The sequence below is a fragment of the Pleuronectes platessa genome, chromosome 1 (genome assembly GCF_947347685.1).
Source record: "Pleuronectes platessa chromosome 1, fPlePla1.1, whole genome shotgun sequence".
NCBI lineage: Eukaryota > Metazoa > Chordata > Actinopteri > Pleuronectiformes > Pleuronectidae > Pleuronectes > Pleuronectes platessa.
In genome coordinates, this window is record NC_070626.1 from 24,402,821 (window position 1) to 24,421,231 (window position 18,411).

General features: G+C 41.2%; 1 protein-coding gene across 2 annotated transcripts in view; it reads right to left on the minus strand.

The window, feature by feature from the left end:
- Positions 1-3,002: 3,002 nt before the first annotated feature.
- The window catches only part of LOC128445811 (protocadherin-9), a 192,913-nt gene continuing 177,504 nt past the window's right edge, over positions 3,003-18,411 (minus strand). For both annotated transcript variants that reach the window (XM_053428675.1, XM_053428668.1), the window contains exon 3: positions 3,003-5,087. In XM_053428675.1, the coding sequence (XP_053284650.1) occupies positions 4,717-5,087 (371 nt within the window). In that variant the 3' untranslated portion in view covers positions 3,003-4,716. The remainder of the gene's footprint in view (positions 5,088-18,411) is intronic.

The following is an 18,411-nucleotide window of genomic DNA, read 5'->3' on the forward strand; positions in this document are numbered from 1 at the left end:
CATTTTCCATTTGTGGAGTGATTTCAACGTTACTGCACATTCATCTGGTGTTAAAGGCCGGAACGACCCATTCCAGTGTCTCATGACTTTATGAGACTTTTGAATATACTCATTTGGTTCACCCAGAGAGGGGAAACAGAACTGGAGGATTTATCATATCTGTACATGTTTTACCAAAATACTATTAATATTTGTTTCATGTGTTCAAAGTTTGTTAACACACCCTCAAACTTGTAGATGACTACATATCTAAATCTGCTTGACCTGTTCTCATGCCTATATATTTTATACACGTGGATGTAGATTAGGGCTGTGCAATAAACCAATATCAATAATTATCACTATATTAAATATGTTCATCCATAAGCAATACACATAGATGCTTTTTATCTGTTATAACACATGACTGATCTATGGTATCAAGTTACATACAATAAATAATAACGTGTCTTTCATCATAATTATCGGTGTCTACTATTTGTTATCATAATATGGGTTTTGACCATATCTTAAAATCCTAGTAAAGATATGGAATTTATTATGAGACACTATGTTGTTATATTAATGTCCAAATTAATGCATTTCAAATTATAACATTACAAAGCTAGATAAATCCACAGCTTTGGCTAGAACCTAACTCAGGTAAATAATCGAGCTAGTTCAATTCTTATAGTTTGCACTGCAATCTTTAAAAAATATTTTGAAGTTGCCTTGCATCATTGAACTCCCCTTCAAATCTCTTTGGAACAGTCCCTTACAGAAAAACCTACTGTATGAGTGAAAGCTGGAACCATCTGGTCAAGGAAGACTGCTCGTTGCATAGTTTCAGGCTGAAACGCTCTTACCTTCTTTTGACTGCGATCTACAGAGAAGCTCCGTCCTTTCAAGGCTCCAGTATAACCAGCGTTAGATCTGGGCTTCCCACAGAGCTCCTCTTCCAGGGAGCCAAACTGGAATCCCTCCTGTCTGAAGATATTTAGCGCTCACAAGGCCACAGGGTCCGTTCGGCTGGTCGGCATCCAGACTGAGTTCTCACACTTTCATTAGATTAAATGAAACTAAGCGAACTGGTGGAGCAGACTAACATTAATTTGTGCTCTTGTTATCTTCAAATGTTGCCGTCGAAATAGGCGGATGATGCCGTTTCTGCCGACTGTATCTTTGTTGAGTCTCGTCTCTTCCTCCGTCTGAAGTGCTCAGCTTCTCTGACTGATTCCCCGCTGAACATTCGCTCTGTCCCACTTTGTGCACGGCAGCTTCCCTGTCTGAGGAATATTCTCAAGCCGTAGAAAAAGGAAATGTGATTGAGAACCTTTTTTTTCTTGGTTGTGGCGTGACACTAATTTACCCCCCCACACACACTTCCAAGGCAATTAGCTTTGAAGCTCCTTAGAACTTTTTTAGCCCAAAGTCGATAGCTACCATGGCAAATACAAAAAATGTAAGCAGGTCTATTGGGCGTGGCTGATAAATATATCAAATGAGGTTATAGTCAGAAAGAGAAACCTAAAGAAATAAAGAAAATATAATTACTGCACCAGTTATGCCGGGTGCCTATAGCCATTCATTAGCGGCCAGTGGGCAGCATGCAAATGTATTTTTTCAGTGGACAACGACACAGACAAGCTCTACGCAGATGAAACCATGTTATGATTGACATTTCCCTGCATATGGGAATGACCTTAGCAGATATTTGTTTACCAAAATTAATAATAAAGTGCATAAATTAAAGGCCATCCAAACACTTTTGGTCAATTAACTTATTATTATGAGCGATGGGATCTCACATTAACACATCAATCATGATTTGACTGCGGGGCACGGGCCAATCAGAGCTCGCCGCACCACAACGACAGTCCTGATAAAGAAGAATAATACGTTTAGAAGTGTTGAACGCTTTCTAGATAATACATGAAAGATTATTCATAGGTGAGGCCAGAGATTCGGGCCATGTGTCTGAAATCAAGCAGTTTACCAAGTGGCCCAGTTTATTTATGGTCTACCATTGTATTTGAGTTTATAGGACACACACTGCTTTCTGCTCACAAGGCAAGGAAAGACATTTTTAAGATTAGGTCACACAACTCTCCACCTGTTTCTGACACAAAGGTGATGACTTATATTGCGTCTGGAATCTCAATTTGGAGCTCGATGTACACTAAGTGTATATCGTGTTGGGAGGAGTGGAAGAGTAGGCGCTGGAGCAATTTTAGACACTAGGGCTTCAATGTGGACCATACTGGTGGAACTACCTTTTCAAGTAAGTTACTTTCTACAGTAAGCTACAATTTAAGAGTTGAATCGAAACGTCCGTCTAGGATAACTTGAGCCTCAGAGCCTCCCCTCAGTGAGCTCGCCTGCTGTGGCTCCACCAGACATCGTTACCTCAGCTGTCTTCTAGACTAGTTCAGAGGAGCAGGAGCAGCAGCGGCAGCAGCAGCAGCGGTTCACCTTCAAGCTGATCCCTGAGCTCTTCACCTTCCATTTGAAATCTTATTTCAGCATTTAACCAAAGATCACGACCATAAAATGCATTCTGAAAGAGTAAATTGAGAGATTTCTTTTCAATGGCTCTACTCTCTCCGCTTTTCCAAAGAAAACCCCTTCCAGACATTTAACCATCACAACTGCATCAATGAGATTTGTACTTTTATTGTACTGCCCTGTTTTTGACACTCCACATATTTCTTTTATATATTTAATTTTTAATATATCTTTCTTTGTAGGTTTTAGAAGTAACGGCCAGAGTAAAATATTCAGGAAGACACACGCTCATGGGTGTTTTTGAAATTCTTTGGTGTACGAATACCCTGCAAGTCCTAATTTTCAAGGCAAAATATATTATGAACTGTGGTATTGTAGTAGTATTGTATTAAAATGGTACCTTACGCCAAAAATAGATCGATGCCACTTTAAATGGCATTTTAGGAAGATTATTTAATGCGGACAAACACGGACAAAAACTTCTGAGGCGACTATCTTGAACACAAATTAAGCATACACATAATTAAAACATTTATTGCAGTAGCTGTATACCTGTAGAGTAACAAGGATTAACTGTTTCAGTATTTGTGATGTCAAACACCCTCACAACTGACAAACATACTGCGATAAGCAAATCACTCCATCCCACTTAACTTCTTTATATTGTGACATAAATATGAAAAGTGCTCCACAAACTGAATGTCTCCTTAATGCACAAATCAACTCTACAGAAAAAATCAAATGACACAAACTATGATCAAGTTAGTTGTAGAAGCTATATCTTTTAGCATGCTTTTTCCATTGTGTAATTTGCCTTCCATGCTGTGGAATAAAAACAAACCTTTTCAGACAGTGGAATGGCTGATGATTTGTTCACGGTTGATCAATTTTCTGCACATGCCGCTCTGCTTTGCCTCAGTGCCACTGACTTGGGTTTGTACTTTTTAATATCTGTGTGTTTACGTCTTTTTAAATTTGGCAAACATTCGATGCATAAGGCATTTCATTATCCGACTGGAAATTCTCTGAAGCCGACATGTCCTCCTGGTTTAAATATGAGCAATTCAGTGTTTGAAGGAACCTCATGAAGGCACGTTGATTGAAGTGTTATCTTATCCAGTGTTTTCTTATGTATGGAAAATAAGAGCCTGTGTGGAAATAATATATACATATGTCCATAAATTGAGGGATTGCACTCAGTTAAATCACAATTTGAATAAAATCTATACATTAATAAGATCAACATTAGATAAAACATTTAGCCATTTACAAATATATTGCTATTTAATTGTACTGAACACTTTCAAAATCAGTTTATAGAGGAGAGCTTTCAGAGTTTTTCATTTTTATAATGCACATATTGAGCACTGACATCCTTCTTACAAAATCGTATATTTAAAAAAAGGTCTGCCTGTGGTTTTGCAGTACTTAAAGAAAAGAGTTATGAAATATGGGCAACACTCAGTTTAATACGGGATGGAAATTTGTTTCAAAATCAACCAGAAGGTTTTAAAAAAAATTATGCAAATGTTTTCTCGTTGTACATAATGCCACATTATAAATCTTTGCCCAGTGGAAGTCTCAAATCCCGATGACGAGCCATTACGGCGACAACAGCCAAGTACTGTCCTATTCACTGTGGTTATTACAGATACATGATAGTGGTTAATAAGTCCTATTTACAAACACACAGACAATGACAGAATAAACAAGTGTCCACTAACAGTGTCATTGGAACGATACTTTCTGAAATGTAATTCCATTTTCTTTGATTGTGTCGATTAATATAGTCCTGAACAACTCAATAACAACCACATCACAAATATTTGTATATATTGGTCAGCCATGGTAGTTTTTTTTTTCTTTTTCTCGTGATTTGTTTTCTCATTCTCCATTGGTCACGTGTCCTCCCCTCCGCTTGTCCCCCCCACACGTCAAGTGGACAGAAAAAACGTTTCTGCAAGTCATTGAAGAAAATCCATGGAAGTTCATAAAAAAAAAAAAGAGGTTCGAGAGCCATAGTCAAGTTGAATTGTAGAGTACACAGCATAAGCACTATAGTTCTGTGGCCTACACAGTACATGTGGCTAACACACTGCAGAAGCATCAACTTAAGTGGGAAGAGATGAAGCAAAGAAAGGAAAGAATAAAACCGGAGAGGTGCTCAGGTGAGTCGCCTCGTCTCTGTGTCCAGATGGTGAGGCGTCTCACAGCAAAGAAGCAAAGTCCGTCTTATAGCTGCTGGTCCTTGGGGCTGTCCGGGCAGGCGGCTGGCTGGCAGGACTTCAGACTCACCAGTGGAATATCAGCCATACCACTGCTGTTGAAGTGTCCCTCTCCGCTCCCAAACTGCTTCCTGTCACCGAAGTGATCTGACCGCCCGCTCTCGTTTTTCCAGGCTCTGGTCAGAGTGTGTCCATTGAGAAGTTTGTCCTTGGGACCCCACTCCCTCTGAGACCCAAAGTTGGACACGGGCGATTTGGGCTGCTGGTACGTTCCCAGCGTCGGGGGCATCCAGCAGTTGTCTGAATGTCCCAGGACTAGACACTCCTGGGTGCACATCTCTGTAGCTTCCACGAGGCCACGAGGTCCCAGGGGGCCGTCTAAAAAAGACAAGAGAGGAAGAAAAAGAAAGACAGGGCAATGTTAGTCGTCGATCTTGAGAAGGATGACAGAGTTGTCCGTCTGAACCAGAAACATACACAGAGATTCAGAGGGGCTGTTGCAAAATTGGGTTTGGGTTCAAATAAAAACCTGAATCTAATGGCTTTAAATGTGGTTTCTTCAGGTCCTGAGTGGCCTCAATGGAGGTACATTCTCCACTGAGTACTTTTCTAGTCTTTAATATATATATTATTGTGAATACCACATGGTTTGATCCAGTATATACCGTGTGTGCTTCTTTTCAACTCTTTGCTGCACTTATTTCATAGTGAACCTTTGACCACACGGTATGGCCTGGCCCTTGTATTGTAACTCTCTCACATTCAACCTTCACCATGCTCATATGTAAATGGTAAATGGCTTTGTATTTATATAGCGCTTTTCTAGTCTTGATGACCACTCAAAGCGCTTTACAGTACAGTTTTACATTCACCCATTCATACAGTGCATCTATTCACAGCACTTTGTTATTCAATAGGGGGCCATTCAGGGTTCAGCATCTTGCCCAAGGACACTTCGGCATGCAGATGGGTCAGACTGGGGATCGAACCGCCGACCTTCAGGTTGGTGGACGACCACTCTACCCCTCAGCCACAGCCGCCCTTGTGGCTGCCTGTCGTCCGGCTCAGCATGTCCCCCCCCCCACCCTCCGGTCTGGAGCCTTGAGTTTGCACCTCATCTTATATTGAATACCATTGTCCACAGTGTTCTTCTATTTTAAATTGCTTGGGCACGGTCGGAACTACTATTTCAATTTGCAAGTACCTTATTGCAAAGACGGGATCTAATAATTATGTTGTTAGCTGGTTCAACAACTCTGATCATTTCAATTCTGAACATCCGACCGAGTCGTCAACCTTCATCTCTCACTGCAGAATGTGCCGTCAGACATTTGAGTGTAGCCAGTGGAATTTTCATGGACGTGCTGCTGAAGCTTCATTCGATGATTTCCAGGTAAAGCCCAGAAACTAAACTATAATAGGCTTTATCTAGTTTTGTTTTGCAATGTAATAGAATATGGATTTCGTGGCCTTACTATCCCACACCTCACAATCGCTATTAGATGTGATTAAACTGCGATTTCTGAATATTTGAATGCATCTACATTCAGCGCGTCTTTTCTATTCATCTTCAATTCAACGGAGTCAATGAGAATAATAATTATGTTGTTGATCTGCTTTTCAAAATTGCCATGAATGACAAAGGCTGGTGCCCAATGCCAACGAAAAGAGAGGAAGGATTAAGGAGGCAGATACGTGTCTGGCCAGAGAGGATGACGTAACGTCCAAAGTCAAAATTGCACTGACCAAGGATGAAAATAACCTGGAACAGTCCCAATGTCTCTGTGGGGGGGGGGGGCAGTCAACCTCCAGCTCTGATCCAGGTGCAGTAAGACCTGGACAAGGATAGGCTCCAGTGGAATAAGGAGAAGACCTGACTCTGAGTCCCTCGGGATTGCCAAGCAGACGAGGAAGAGGAGAGAGCAAAACGTAGGAATGAACTACGTGAGACTGACGACTCTCCAGGTTCAGAGAGAAAAACAAAGACGGGATCTAAATGGAGACAATCCCTCAGCTCCCACTAAGAACAAGAGCGACTCAGCTCTGACCCCTGCAAGTGATATCAACCCTAACCCCACTAAACCCTGGGTTTTCTTTTTTCTATCTCTTTTGTCTCTCTCTTTACCTTCATCCCAACCTCCAATCTCCTCACCCCACTCTCCCCTCCCCCTCCCCTCCCATCCCTCAAGCCTTCATTTTGACTAGAACTCAACCTGAAGTGATGCTGGTGATTCTCCCCTATAATCTAGTTGCTCTACAGTCCTACAATTTGATGCCGTCTAAATAACAACTAATATTTTTAAAAGCGACGGTTGAAGCTTTTCTCAGCAGCCGCTCATTGGAAAAACTTAAGACGATACTTTCTCAGGTTCTCAGAAATACACACCTTGAGTTTTAAATTAACATGCTGCAAATAGAGCCGTCCTTAATAAGACAATATAAATATTGACACTTGAAAGTATTCGCCCAGTGATTAGGTTATATATTACTATACTGTTATATATTATTATAAACCTTATTTCTGACACATATCTAATGTCAATACAAAGACTTTCTTGAGTCTTGGTACCAACAACACAAGCTCCCTCTTTCTTAAGTCTGGATGATGTCAAACAAATTATTCAAACCCCCTTTCCAACATGTTAAGAGTCAATTTGTGCTACAACAAATCATCTGCAGGACTTTCTTCTCTAGCTCCTGCTTTGATGACGGTGCATCACTATCCAGCCCCCCCACAAAAATCACACTCCTCAGTGTTTCAGTCAGCATTTGTATAAATCTCATTTGATAGAGAAACCTGAATAATGCATGAAATGTAACGCTGCTCTGCCATTTGAAGATATCTAGTCCTTTGAGTCAGTTTCCCTTTCCCTTTTCAAAGGAGCAGGCACTTCTGTCTGTTTGTATATCAATCTGCAAAAGGTAATGGATTCATCTGTTTTTTCACCTGAGAGAGAAAATGTTAACTATTAATTGTAATTAATCTTAATTTGTCCCTTTGCTTCACAAGCAGCTAATTGCCTTGTAGGTAGGTTGTGCAAAATTCCACAGAAAGAAGTTTTTTCTCCTTGTTAATTTGAACTTATTTGACTCAGCTGGAGAAGAACAGCTGGGAGAAAACACGCTCGTATTGAGTCATTGTGTTAAACGTAATACAATTGAGTGGTTACAGGTTCAATCTCAAGTATCATTTTTTATTTTATCATGGTGCTATTTAGAAAAAATGTCTTAAATGGCTACTTAACCTCCACTTAAATCATTTCTGACACTGGATAAATACTTGCTGCGATGGGAAGGCTGATCAGTGCCAACATTGAGAACAATAAATCGTTTTGGTTTTCCAGGAGTTATGGTTGACTCCCAAAGGTTCAACCTGCTCCCTCATGTCAAACTATGAATAATGAAGATTTGAAGCTCAATTGATAAATGTTGATGTTATTTCTTCGTTGGGATTTGTGTGTGAATACAAATCCACTACTCATCTATATGCAGTGGCACAATCGCAAGATTATAAATGTGTGTCAATCGTTAACACCTTTTCTCTTAATTATTAAACATCAGTCTCCTCAAATGCAGTTTCAACAAATTAAAGCCTATATAATAATCCAACTATTGCATAAACTGCAGGGTTTCTGTATTTGATTCAAATGTGTTGTACAATTCTTCATTTTACTTCCATATAAAATGTCTAGGCCACAATGTTCATACAACTCAACATGTATGACATTCTATCCTTAGGTAATTTCAGTCTTCTCCCATGTTAATGGATTATCCAACAATGAATATCGTGATTTGACGCTATACAAGTATAATTGAATTGGACGCAATTTAGAAACCAAATATATACATTTTGTTTTCGCTTGCAAAGCATTAACACAAATAAAAGTGTTTTCACACGGAGAGTACTGGAGAAAATAAAGATGACAAGAATATTGTGTTAGCTCGTTTTCTGTGTTTTTTTTAATGACCGGGATTCAGTCATGGATATGTAAGAGAATATGAACTGATCAAATTCTGGTTTAATAAGACCGTGCCTCGTGTTCTTCTAAGCCCTGCTGCCCGCGCCTTTGTTCCTGGCTTTGAAAACACATTCTGATGCAAGCCGCGGAGAGAGCCAGGGCCTGAAGTGAGAGTCAGTCGCTCTGCCGCGCGAATGTGGAGTCCATCACAATAACAGGCATCCATAATTGGCATATGAGGAGTCTAACCAAGACACACATTATCATAGTTGCATGAGGAACAACAGAGGCGGTACCCAGGAGACGGGCAAGATGAATTCCTTAAATGAGATTGTAGACGAGTGAGGAGACGTCCGGGGAGCTGTTAGGGGAGCGAGATGGAAGAAAGAGGAAATGACTGCATACATGTGCATGGTGTGCAGAGCAGAGCAGATGAACTATTAACACATCGGCAATGTGCATGTGACTTACTCTTCTGTGTTAGGTAAACAAGGATTGGAAAGGTGAGATAATGGTGACGACACTATTGGTAATTCATCATTTGGAGAGGTTGAAAAATAACATAAACAAAGGCTGAATGTTACAGAGACAGAGGCCGAGGTGTAACATAACATTTCAACACGGTAGGAGGAGCAAATTAAATCTCTTAAATTCCAGGGCCTAACCTGTCTCATGAAGTTCACCTTTCTGCACTTCCCCATGGCTATAGAAGTATTAGCTATATTCCTTTGAAGGGACATCAAACCTGCCAATTGTGCAGTGAAGAGGATACATATGTAATCTTCTTCTCTATTCTTCACAATGTTTCACCATCAACTTTCACTGACACACCCCAGGGACGATGCAGAATCCGGTATTTTCCTGTTTGCTGTCTCAAACTTTCAAACTTCAGTGCAGATCTTCAGAGAGAACCCCACGCCTTGATTAACAGAGAGTAAATGTATGTTGATATGGAAACTACGAAGCAGATGGGAATTAAAAGTCTTCTGTATAATGTTATATAGTTAACTGTAACTATGTAAATTTAGGATTAGGGTCGGGATATGTGGATTATTCCCTGAAAAATCAATGATCATGTTAAAAATGGCATATGTTGCTATGTTAAGGTGACTGGATCTGCCCCTTTAACCACATATACAACCACATATACATTTTAGGGTGGGACCTACATTTTAGGGTGGGACCTTCCCAAACCCAGGCTCCATCCTTCCACCATATTCGTTGTGTAGTTTCTGTGTAATCTTCTTAACAAACAAACCCACGAGCAGTCAAAGGTAGAAACAACGCATCTTTGGCAGAGTAACGAATGGAAACGGACAATGTCAGATCTTTGTGCGACAGAAATCGGACTGTTGTGAGATGTAAGGAGAGATATGGCTCCCACTTCAGTATCATTCTAACTGATCTCTATTTTTAGCTTTTAATGGTTAAGGACTGCTCGGCTCATTCGTCCTGTCACCACACCACTGGTGTATCTGTATGGATATAAGCAGTTTGCGCATTGATTATAGCATAATTATAAGACTGTGATGTCTGTATTTAATTGAACGAAAGCAGAGCCAGTCATTAATCAAGGACACTTTGTACTTTGCTATTCCCCCGGTGAAATAAATATGACCATTTGCATGGAGATTGGTCCAATCAGTGGCCCCGGTGGGCAGCGGTGGATAATTTGTATCAGTCATTCCCTGTTAATCTCTGCAGTCCTGCTGTTTAAAACAATGAAGAGACAGAGACTCATTCAAATACAAAGAATCCTTACCTTTACGGCGGTACGTATGAAATACTGGCCAGTGACTAGTTTTATGGGATATAGAATAAGTCCACATATATGTGTTCAAGAGGAACTTAAACAGCCAAATAGTATTAAACAATGTGTGAGGCTGATATTTGGTTTAATTGTCACAATCACCAATTAACCGTTAGCCACAGAAGACTGATTCAACTCTATCTTCTAGAGATACATTGAAATACTGACTGAATTTATTTTCTCTTAATGTAAGGAAATGTTGTTAGTTTACATATTTGGCAAATTGGCAAATCTGTTGGTGCACAGCGTATCAGTAAAATGGTCAATGTATACAGTATAGATATGTGTGTGTGTGTGTGTGTGTGTGTATAATACTGGTTCTTATGATCGTATATGTTATAAATATCTTATATCATTTATCTGGGCTTGCAGTACACCCACTTGTAGCTACTCCATCACTTAGATTTTTATGGTTTTGTTTAGACACTTGATGAAGGACAGGGAAAAGATTGTGACGTGCTTTAATACAGCCAGAAGTTTGTTTAAAAAATCTATCCCTGACCAAACCGGAGCCCTTTGTTACCTGGACCCAGCCAAGGTCTGAACAGAGGATGTGAAGGCTGCTCTCTGGAGTGACAGCTGTGCAAGAGGGTTGCCTCCAGCCGGCAGCACGATGCAAATGGAAGGTTCCACTTTCTGCCACCTCAATTGAGAGCAGTACAAATACAAACTTGACCAAATCACTTGCATAGCTCCTCCGCCAACTGAGAATAAAAAAAATTCACAATTCTGTTGTTGCCTTTATAATAATGTTTCTCCCACTCCGGGAGTCCAACTTCACACACATGCAAAAAAATACTCTGCTTTGAAAGTAAAGCTCAGCAGACCAAGCGTATTCCAAAGTAAACCAAAACACAACACAATGATTGTGCTGTCTCTCTGTGTGTGTCTTGACTGGCTCCCTGTTGCATATAGATGAAGCCCTACCATTAAAGAGTGCAGGGACACGTGTGGTATGTTTAATTGGAAGGAGGCTGTAAGAGGTAGAACCGTCTTCCCTCAGCCCTCTTATCTGACACTGAAGAAGAAAGACTTCCAGAGTCAGTACCTGCCCATGAAGCACAGCCGGTCACCAACCTAAACTCCAGCCTCCATGAAGCTCCATTCTCACACTTCTCCTCTTATCTCTAAGCCCCACCTGCTCCTTCTCGTCTCGTCCAATCACGACCTGACACGCTCACCCTGTAGCCAATGACTTGCATTCAGCTGTCATTTCAGCACCGTGGTGTTTACTGATCCACCTCCAGCTCCTAAAGCTCCTCCTCAGGTGTGGATGCCCGGCCGTCCAATCAAACCCTCTCATCTGAAGCCTCCTCCCTCGTCCACCTCTTCTCCACCAGGGTCCGGGCCCCAGTTGAAAGCACCTAATTCATAGAATACTTCCCATGGAGATCTAATTCCTTCCTGGTCTGTTACACCTGCTTACAATACAATCAATCAATCAATCAATCACTTTATTGATTGGTATTATTTATGTATAGCACCTCTCAAAACAAATCTATTGCAGTTCAAAATGCTTCACAAGCGATTGACAAAATGTAAAAAAAAAAAGGATAAACAAGTTCAAAAACCACTCATACATTGCAAAGATTACAATTAATAACTGTAGTTTTGTTAATAAAGCAAGAAAGAATAAATGTTTCGAAGAAAAATATCCTAAATATATATTTACTTTAGATTTTACTTCAAACATTCGTATTTCTATATTGGCTCATGCAAATAGCGTAATCATGGATCTGTTATCGCCCCGAAATCCACATGACTATGAAAAGCCCAGGAGCTGTCAGCCAACATACTGCTCCTCCCGCTGACACCTTGAAGAGCCGTGGACAGATGATAAGCACCAGCACACCACGACACCACATGTGTAGATAAGAGGCCACTGGGCATGTGCTCCATTGTGCTGCGTTGTGCTCCAAAAGCAAAGTTAGGAATCTGAAATAGATCCTGTTGGGCCCAGTGAAATATAGAAACGTAACTCTTTTATGACATCTCTCATCTTGATTAGGTTTTTAAAGTAACTAAATGTAATTTTTCTAACTAGGCAAATAAAGGCTTTCTGAATATGAGCCCTGTAAGTAGCTCTATTGTATGTGAATTCAAAGTATCACAACGTGTGATGACATAGGTTTATACTTTAATTGAAATCTTGTGGACGTGATGATAGATAGATAGATAGATAGATAGATAGATCATTTCAGTACTGACAAAAAAGAACATTATTCCAGTTCAATTAAAATTATCTTGAAGTTGAGGCTCTGAATCTTTGTATCAATGTCCACCACCAAAAACTGTGATTGTCAGAACCTGCAGTGCAAGACATGTAACATGTAACACACACCATGTTCCCTTTCTCACACAAAATGGCCTCCTCATCCTTAAGTGCTGCTTTGTCTGAGCATAGCCCGTTGCCCATGGTTACTCTGGTCAAGAAGACAAGTTTCTTCCTGCACATGCACACAGACACACACACACACACACACACACAAAATCTCACGCACACACAAACACACACACTCACTCCGACACACCAAACACACACACAAGCAAATAGCCGGTGGCTGGTGTTTGGTGCAGCGCCCCTGAGTGCTTTAAATAACATTGAGGCACAGGTGTTGAGGAATGCAGGGGATTCGGAGCTGTGCTGACTTTTGCTTACAGCAGTGTGCAAATGTTGCAGATGTCCACGAAGACGGATAACTTGAAGACAAAGAAACCATTAGATTGCCTCCTGATACAAAGTCGTTAGGAGCCGTTCTGCTTGATTCTGCAGAATCTGATGAGTAAATATAAGCCACGAGCAACAATTGCTGTTTATCGATATCGACACTTTGAGCGAACTCTGTCCACGTTCCTCTCTTTAAATCGTCCTACTCAGCGTGAGCAGATCGCAGAGGTCACAGAGGAGGAGAGAGTCATCCTCTTTTTTTAGGGGGGGCCAGAGGTTGTTTGCAACTATGAGGGAGGATTCTTGTTCTAGTCGTCAGGGTATTACAAATTAGATAACGATTGGCTAATTAATTGGATGCACACTATCAGCGCTGACGTGCCAGCCCCCTCGCCAACAACCTACAGGCCTCCGAATGGCAAGGGGGAGCGGCTGGAGAGGGAGTGAGAGTGATTGAGTGCGGGGGATTTAGTGTCCATGGGGCTTGTTTATTTATCCATGCTGTTAAGCATGCCCAGATGTTATTTGGGGATGAATTAGGCTTTGTTTTGGTCCGACATGGAGGCTCAAAGTGCTGTGCCGCTGTCTCCAGCTGCTGCACGCAAAAACCCACAAGATACATCTGGCAGATTAATCCTCTGTGCTGTAGGTTTTCTTTGTGACCCTTTCATCCTCCACTACAAAACTCACACATGACCAATCCATCACCACTAATGCAATGATAGTCTGTATTTTAAACAGCCTGTGTTCGTATGGATCCACCCTGCACCGGGAGAGGACACATTGTACACAGCTCTGGGAAACGTGCTTGCCGTGCGATGGTTGGTGTCCAACAAGCCACAGAATTACAGCTCCATGCAGCTTTGCAGCAAATTTGAAAACAGGTCCTGTGATCTACACTAAAGGCTATCTGGGGTTGGAGGGATGTGATGGTGAGAGGAGCAGAGCAGAGCAACACGCTGGATGCATCCTCGAGAGAATACTAGTCTGGCTGATGGATCCTTTCTAGTGCTCCCTTTGAGGCCAGGCAGCAGCTTCTCATGAGAGGGTGATGGGGGAGATGAAGGGCAGGAGGGAGACGGAATAGAAAAGGAAGACAAAGCTCCAGAATGGAAGTGAAGGGTGGTCGGAGGGATGGAAAAAAGGGAGCAAGCAAGATTGAAGAGGAGAAAAGTTAAGCCAACGTGAGGAAGAGTAGATGAAAACAAAGGCAATAAAGCCTGCAAAGAAAAAAGAGCGACATTTACATAACTTCACGATCTCTGATAAATATTACTGATTTGAATCTCACTTTGAACTATTCTCAGATCAATTTGTAATTCAAATATCAGACCAAAGGGACTTTTGTTTACAGCCTGTTCTGTGAGGAAATAGCTGTTCCATCGATGTGGATGTTACTCCTGCTGGAAATGTGATTGGCATTTTCACCTCTTTTTATTTGCCAATGAATTTCAATCAATTTCTTTAACGCGCGTACTATTTCCTCTATAGACAGATATGCACATTCACAACCTTTCAAATGCCAAGTCTTGTAAATATACTAATTTTATTACTTTAATTCCACTCCATCTTTTTGTATTAACTTCTCCCAAACACCAAATAATACAAGACATATTTCCTCTGCTTTCTTTCCTTTCACCCCCGATGCTCTCTTCACTCAGTGTTTCTCTCTAAACTCCACCGCTCCACTCTGGAGGTTAACTTCATCTACTTTAAGTGGAATATTCTATCAAAGTTTTTGAATCTCGGTAAACAACCATAACAAATTAAATTGTTGCAGGAGTCAATATACGTCTTTCAAACCTTATTTATAATTCAACTCATCCTATACAGACTTATTATGATAAGTAATTTATATGTTCACTTTAACAAGGTCAAATGGGCTTGATAGTAACTCTTCATATACTAACTTTTAATTAGGATGTATGAAAATGTGATATGAATCATATTCTTTGATTTCTCCAGTGCCTCCAAAACCATCTGGCCTCTTGTGCTTTGGAAAAAAAAAGAAGAATGTCCTGAATCAGACGTTGTGGACAGACAACCGAATCTGCAGAGGACAGAATCACTGGCAGAGTAACAGCACCAGGGAGCCAACACATAGCCCGACCTTTCCTGCTCATCACCTACTGTACTTCATTTCCTGCTCTACGTCACATCACTTTCACCTCTCCAGTGGGCCCCTCTAGTGATATGAGGTCTGCTCCTCCACTCCAGCGGTGAGGAGTGGGGGAGACTGAGGGAGAACCAATCAGCTCAACAGCTGGAGGACAAAGAGCTTTTAATACAGGAGGCACCAGGGAGGTTTCATTAGTAATTTACTTTAATATTGTATTTTTCCCATATGGAACCCAAAATAACTTTTATATAAAGATAACAAGTTCATTTCAAAGACCCAACATGGCACAGAGAGACCAGGATTCATTCCTGTTACAACTAGCAACCGTTACTGAAGCTCACAGGACATGAGGGAAACTAAAGGGAAGCTTGACTGTGTGAACACGTCTTGTGGTGGGAGACATATGCAAATAATATATATGCATGGATATAAATTGTTTCAATGGGCAATGTTTATTATAAAAACAAACATTTGAGAATGTTAAGAATGTTAAGCATATATCCTCGATCATATCTTTACTGTGATGGTTTCAACCCTATTTTGGAAAGAAAGGTTGAAGAATTTGTGGACAGACTAAATACTGAAGTGAAAATGCAGTTTAATCAACAACAGCATATCAGAATAATGCTGCTCCTGACTGGCTGCTGTGCATTAACAGATAGGGAAGTGTGGTTCCTCTGCTTCAACAGGAGATTTGGAGAGCTGGACCACCTACAGCCAACAAAGAAAGGATCCAAAATGGATCTGCTTTTACTTTGCCCGTACCAATCCATGAAGAATGCTTGGATCAGCCCCAATCCCAATTAAGGGTATCAGCGACTGACAAGCCTTCTTCTAGTTTCTTTTCCAAAAGAGGAACAAGTACCTCACAGTGTCAGTAAACACACTGGAAATGTAGTGATACTGCAGTTCTGTGTGTGCTTGGATTTCCATATGCGCTGAACAGGGCAAAGAAGAAGAAGGGCAGATTGGACTTTTTTCTCGAGGGGCTCTGGTGTTTCAGTGCAGGCAACATATTCTATCAATTAGTGGAGTCCACAATATGTGTGCTTTGAGGTGGTGTAGTAGGAAGACACCTGTGAAAACCTGCTCGCTGGCCTGGAGGCACCAGTACAAGGGAGTGATAAGGCCTCTATGGGAAGACGAAGCATCCAAACTGGTGTTTCTAGCCATCAGGCAGTGCAATGCCTTGTGACCAAGCAGCCCAGCAACCTGCTGCACTGCACTGCAGAGACTAAACCAGCCGCCATGGACCGCTCGCTGCATTTGCATGCACCACAGTCCAAAAGAATTTTTTTTGGGGCCTTTTGCTGTAATGTTTTCTTCCAGACGTGATTCTGCACATTCCTGCAGCTTCTCTACAAGCGTCCGCGCACACTGTATTACAATTTCACAGCAGCTGTGTCGCTCGGTTAACATTCGGATAATACAGTGGAGCTGTGAACAGAAAATAATGTGGAATGCATTTGTGCACACTGCTGTTCTTCTGATAGCATCGTCCTGAAGCAAGAACAGGAACAGCTAGGACTATGCATTCATGGCCTGAAGAGGTCTGTGCTAACACTGCATCAAACTGCTCTTAGTCCTCTATAGACTCATATGGCAGTGTGTCCTTTTATGTAAGAACATGCAGAAGCATTTCAGTTTTAAATATAAAAGATGGTTATGGTTGTTTTGACAGCTCTGTCTATGCTGATCCATCCATAGATGACGCAAATACAATTTCAGATGACTTTGGCTTTAACTGGTACCATAGCTTGTGTAAGAAGAAATAAAACCAGTGCAGGGGCCTTGCTGTAGGAAGCAGATACCAAACACTGTTTGACCATTTCCATGATAGTGGAATATGTGTGAAAGTCCAAATCCACGACATTAACAGATAAATGAAACTACCACTGCTGCAGATTCCATGTCTGGAAACCGACTTTGGCTCATTCCTATTGAGAAATGCATAATTCTCATACTGTAACTTATTAAACCTGATGTCTGGAGTTAGATCAGTGGTACACATCTTTGCATAAATAGGATTTTGACACAATACCAAGGATATAATCATTAAATTAATTAAACGGGTAACAAAACGTGCATTTTCTTTCTGTTCTCGAATCACATTTGTCTTTTCTGTTCCCCGCGTGGCGAAGGAAAGATGGCCACACAGATTTTCACAACACTTTTGAAATTGCAGTTTTTTCACAGCTCAGTGCAAGTGCTCGGTCCCCATGACAACAATAGGCATGTGAAAATGATTTCTCCTCCCTCTCTCTAATCTTCCAGCGCATTAGACTTAGCCACTGACCTTGTAATCTAATTTCTGTTCTTGCTCAGTGAGTGCGCCTGCTCATCTCGACAGTGGATCGAGTACATTTCTGGTCAAAGATCCTTAATGTAACTGAAACTCACAATGAGACAGATATGTGATAACTGATTCACGCCTCACACTCGCCCCCATTTCTCCCGTTTTTAATAATAATGGTATTGTTATATGGTAGATTATAGTTTTTTCCCTCACACTCTATTTGGACAAGTGAAAAGTCGGACAGGAGCAAATGTTGATTGGGTCTAATTCATCCTCTTGGGAAGATGAATTAACATATTTATGCCAAATTTCAAGGCCATGTCCGTTTTGTGGTTGAACCCCCCCCCCAGGCACAATAAATGAATTATCCATAAACCCTTACCCAGATCACCCACAGCGTTAACCAGCACGTAGATACGAGAGCGTAATCTTTTAATCATTGTGAGCTTGCTGTGGCTGTGATGGTGTGTGAGTAATTTAACAGGTACAGATAATGATCACGTCGGCCTCATGAGTCCTGAACAGTGCACCGTGACCGAAATTCACTTTACCCCGAGACACACCGGGACGCCCAAGTGTCTGAATGGGAGAGAAATAACGACAGCGATGCTCACTGGTTTTGGTCCAATTGTTTCACGGTGTGTGCAGCATTACTCTGCATCTTCGTGTTTTCATTTGCGATGGGGGGGCTCTTTGTGGTGTACACCGAGTATTGATTTTAATCTGGAAGGAATGAGAAGATAAGATATTGCCAGTGGTGCTTTGCTATCAACGTGTCAACATGAGCATTTACTACATTTTTATTACTGTAAGAAAAAGAATGATTTCAAATGTACGATGTGGGTTTGTG